At 39.4% G+C, this 3,742-nt stretch overlaps 1 protein-coding gene across 1 annotated transcript; it reads left to right on the top strand.

The window, feature by feature from the left end:
* Positions 1–1,977: 1,977 nt before the first annotated feature.
* Positions 1,978–2,553, top strand: LOC136063680 (uncharacterized). The gene has a single exon (XM_065764395.1). It carries the CDS (start codon positions 1,978–1,980, stop codon positions 2,551–2,553), a length of 576 nt encoding a protein of 191 aa, XP_065620467.1.
* The last annotated feature ends 1,189 nt before the right edge of the window (positions 2,554–3,742 follow it).

Genomic DNA, 3,742 nt, shown 5'->3' with positions numbered 1-3,742 from the left:
ATAAATATCTTGTGATAAAGTTTTATGCGTCATAGTAGCAGAATATATAATTATTTTGAGATGTAGTATAATAATGTATAATTTATTCACAAATTTTTATTGTAGACAATTTGTTTTTCCTAAAATTTAAAAAATTTCTAAAAGTAATTCCCATCTCTCTTTTTTTACAATAATATAATTTTATTATTTTGTTATTTTTGATTGATATTATTATTTTTTGAAGTGGTCTATATTCTTCTAACTATTGTTATTATACATTATATTTTCATAATTTCTCTTGGTGCCACTAAAATTTTTAATTTTTAATTTTTAATTTTCTCATTCTCCTAAAGAGATTATCATGATCATCAAACTTATCACATAATTAGAATTGCATTATGCATCAATGCTAAAATTTTTGCATTTAGAACATTTGATGTGAGAGGTTTTTTGGTATTTGGTGTGCCAAATGTCAAAAATTTGGCATTAATTAGTACTGTGGGGGGTAAAAGCCCAACTTTATATATTGGGCCTAGGGCCCTACTTGAAGATTTCTGTGTGTCCAAAGAGAAGAAAGTGGTTGAGAAGGAATCCGTGTGGAAGAAATATTCCTGAAAATGTACGAGGAATATAGTCCGAAGAGATCACCAGTGATCCGAAGAGGTTATTCTCCTCGGATACAAGATCTCGATCAAGCATGTATCTGGAAAGTTCAAGTGATTTTCCTAATGACTTCAATGAGGAGGATAAGCTTAGGGCATGTTTGGAAATGATAAGAACGGAGAAATATCTAAAAGAAAAAGCTGCTACCACCGTGTTTAATGGACTGCAGCAACTTTCTAGCTGCATTATGTGGAGAAAACTCCTGAACAGTGTAATTTCAGCTACCACCACTCACAAAAGCTGAGGCAAGTACTTGACATGACATGTACTCAAGTGGATACGTAGATAAAGAACAAGTGTTCGATGGAGATGATGGGGAAGGATGCTATATAAAGGGAAGAGACCTTTAATAATAGGGGATCGGGAAAAGATAATAAGAGATGAAGAAAGATTTTACTGTAGCTCTAAAAACTATGTTAATTGTTCAATCAATAATATTCCTCTTCGAACATCATTTTGTTTAGTTTTTTAGTGTGTTCTTATGTTGGTTCATTCACAGTGATTATAGTTAACAGTTGCTAAATTCACAAATAACCCAGCTCTTTCATCCCATTCTCTACAAATTCATTGTTTTGGGTTTAGGCTACAAATCCTGACCTTACAATTGCGCCCGTCTGTGGGAAGAGCTTGAGTGAAGAGTGGAAGCAACAGTTGATAATGGCTGAACCAGGGCAACAACCAGCAGAATCTAGGGAATCCCAACACGTAGACCATTTTCTCAATTAGAGCAGAGACAGATCGTGAAGGTAGTGTGCATACTACGCATCCTGATTGAAGCCAGCCACATGGTGAAAGTCACATGTCTCATGTAGAGAAGAACCAGAATATGCAACTATAAATTGAGAGGCTAAAGAGGGAGTTGCGCCATGTAAAGAGGAAAATTTCTTTGCATTCTGATGAAGATTCCTGTGACGAACAGGACGTCACTTATCAGCAGAGATCGAGGACACCAATTAGCGAATCATTTTCCTATGAAGAAGAGCATCATCGGCAAGAGCAACCTCGAAGCCCATCACATGGGGGCGTAGGGAACGATGCTATGAACAAAGTCTTAAATCAAATCTCTAGGTTTACACACAGGATTGAAGAAGCGAGACTTACTTGACGTTTTAACCAACCGACCTTCACCATCTATAATGGTAGAACGTACCCTGTGGAGAATGTGAGTCACTTTAATTAAAGGATGGCTGTCTACTCTAGAGATGAAGCTCTGATGTGCAAAGTTTTTCCCCTCCAGTCTTGGACCGGTTGCAATGAGATGGTTTTGATAGCTTAGAAGCAGACTTATCGACTCCTTCAGAGAGCTCACTCAATCATTTGGTTCCGTTTTGTCACATGGCAAAGAGTGGCCAGGCTCTGTCTTCACTGTTATCCTTGAGCATGCAAGAGGGTGAGACCTTGAAAACGTATTCAGATAGGTATTGGGAGATGTTTAATGATATGGAGGGCAATTTTGATGGAATGGCCCTTAGCACGTTTAAGCTCGGCCTCCCCATTAACCATGGTTTAAGGAAGTCCTTAACTGGTAAGCCAGTTACTAACATACGTCAGCTCATGGACATTATCGAAAAATATAAAAGAGTTGAAGAAGACCAACAACAAGGGAAGGGAAAGGATAAGGTTATCCCCCAAGAGAGGAAGGATTTTAGGTCGGACCGTTACAATAACAACAAACCACGGAGAGATTTTGTTGGGCAGTCAGTATCAACAAACCTTCAAGTAGTTAACATTGTATTCAAAGAGCTAATATACCAGGTTTTGGAAAATATTAAGAATGAACCATTCTTTAAGTGGCCGAATAAGATGGTGGGGAACCTTGAAAGGCGTAATCATAATCTCTATTGCCAATACCACCAAGATTATGGGCATACCACAGAGGATTACAGGAGCTTGTGGGATCGTTTAGACTAACTAGTCCACAAAGGCAAATTGAGACAGCTCTTGCTCATTCTAGTGGCTGAGGAAGCCAGATGAACTCGAAGCCCCAAAGAGATGACTCTTCAAAGCCTCCATTGGGAACTATCAGCGTCATCTTCGCCACACCAGGGAGAACAGGATCCTAGCCGTCCAAGGTTATAGGGGACTTTGGCTAAGGTCCGAAGAGAGCTAGACCGGATACTCAACTAGTTTTAGGGTTCTCAAATAAAGACAAAATTGGAACCATCAACCCCATGATGACGCTTTAGTAATCACCCTTAGAATTTGAAGGTATAATGTGAAGAGGGTAATGGTGGACCAAGGTAGCGCGGTAGAGATAATGTACCTTGATTTGTACAAGGGGCTGAACCTAAAACCTGATAACTTAACACCATACAATTCTCCCCTGGTTAGTTTTAAAGGAAGAGTTGTCACCTCGAAGGGCCAAATACGATTACCCATACAGACTGGCTCAGAGGTAGTAAAGGTGGATTTCATTGTTGTAGACGTGTATTCCCCTTATACGGCAATTGTAACCAGACCTTGGCTTCATACGCTAGGGGCTGTTTCCTCTACTTTGCATCAAAAAGTTAAATATCCATCTGAATGGCAAGTTTGTGAAATCTGAAAAAATCAGTCTGCGGCCAGACAGTGCTTAGTGGCTGCCATCTAGCACAAGCCCGAAACAGAGTCCTCGGCCAAGGCCGAAAGGGGTTTATAGCAGTTAAAAAGTCAGGCACCGCCCGCCGAAGATCCAGACTAGGGTGCTAGATGTGAAAGTTTAATAAAAGTTGTTATTGGAGACGATCTTGAAAAGTTTTTTCAAGTCAGATCTCAAATGCCTCTACAAGAGAATGAGGAGCGAATAGAGTTCCTTAAAAGAAACCTTGACATATTTGCCTGGAACGCTTACAAGGCCCTAGGGGTGGATCCAGAATTTATTTTTCACCATCTGAAGGTCAACCCATTGATCACACCTAAGAAGTAGCCTCCTCGACGCCTATCTAAGGAGCATGCTGATGCAGTAAGAGAAGAACTAACAAAACTCAAAAAAGCCAGAGCTATTAAAGAGGTTTTTTTTATCCTGAATGGCTAGCAAACACTGTGGTGGTGAAAAAGAAGAATGGGAAATGGCAAGTGTGTGTAGATTTCACTAACTTAAATAAAGCTTGTCCTAAGTATC

This window comes from Quercus suber, unplaced genomic scaffold (assembly GCF_002906115.3).
Source record: "Quercus suber isolate HL8 unplaced genomic scaffold, Cork oak 2.0 scaffold_555, whole genome shotgun sequence".
In the NCBI taxonomy this organism is placed as follows: domain Eukaryota; kingdom Viridiplantae; phylum Streptophyta; class Magnoliopsida; order Fagales; family Fagaceae; genus Quercus; species Quercus suber.
This window is presented reverse-complemented; position numbering and strand designations above follow the sequence as displayed.

What these genes read in the sequence shown, in the direction of transcription:
- LOC136063680 (XM_065764395.1), top strand. Translation starts at nt 1,978, where the DNA reads ATGGCAAAGAGTGGCCAGGCTCTGTCTTCACTGTTATCCTTGAGCATG.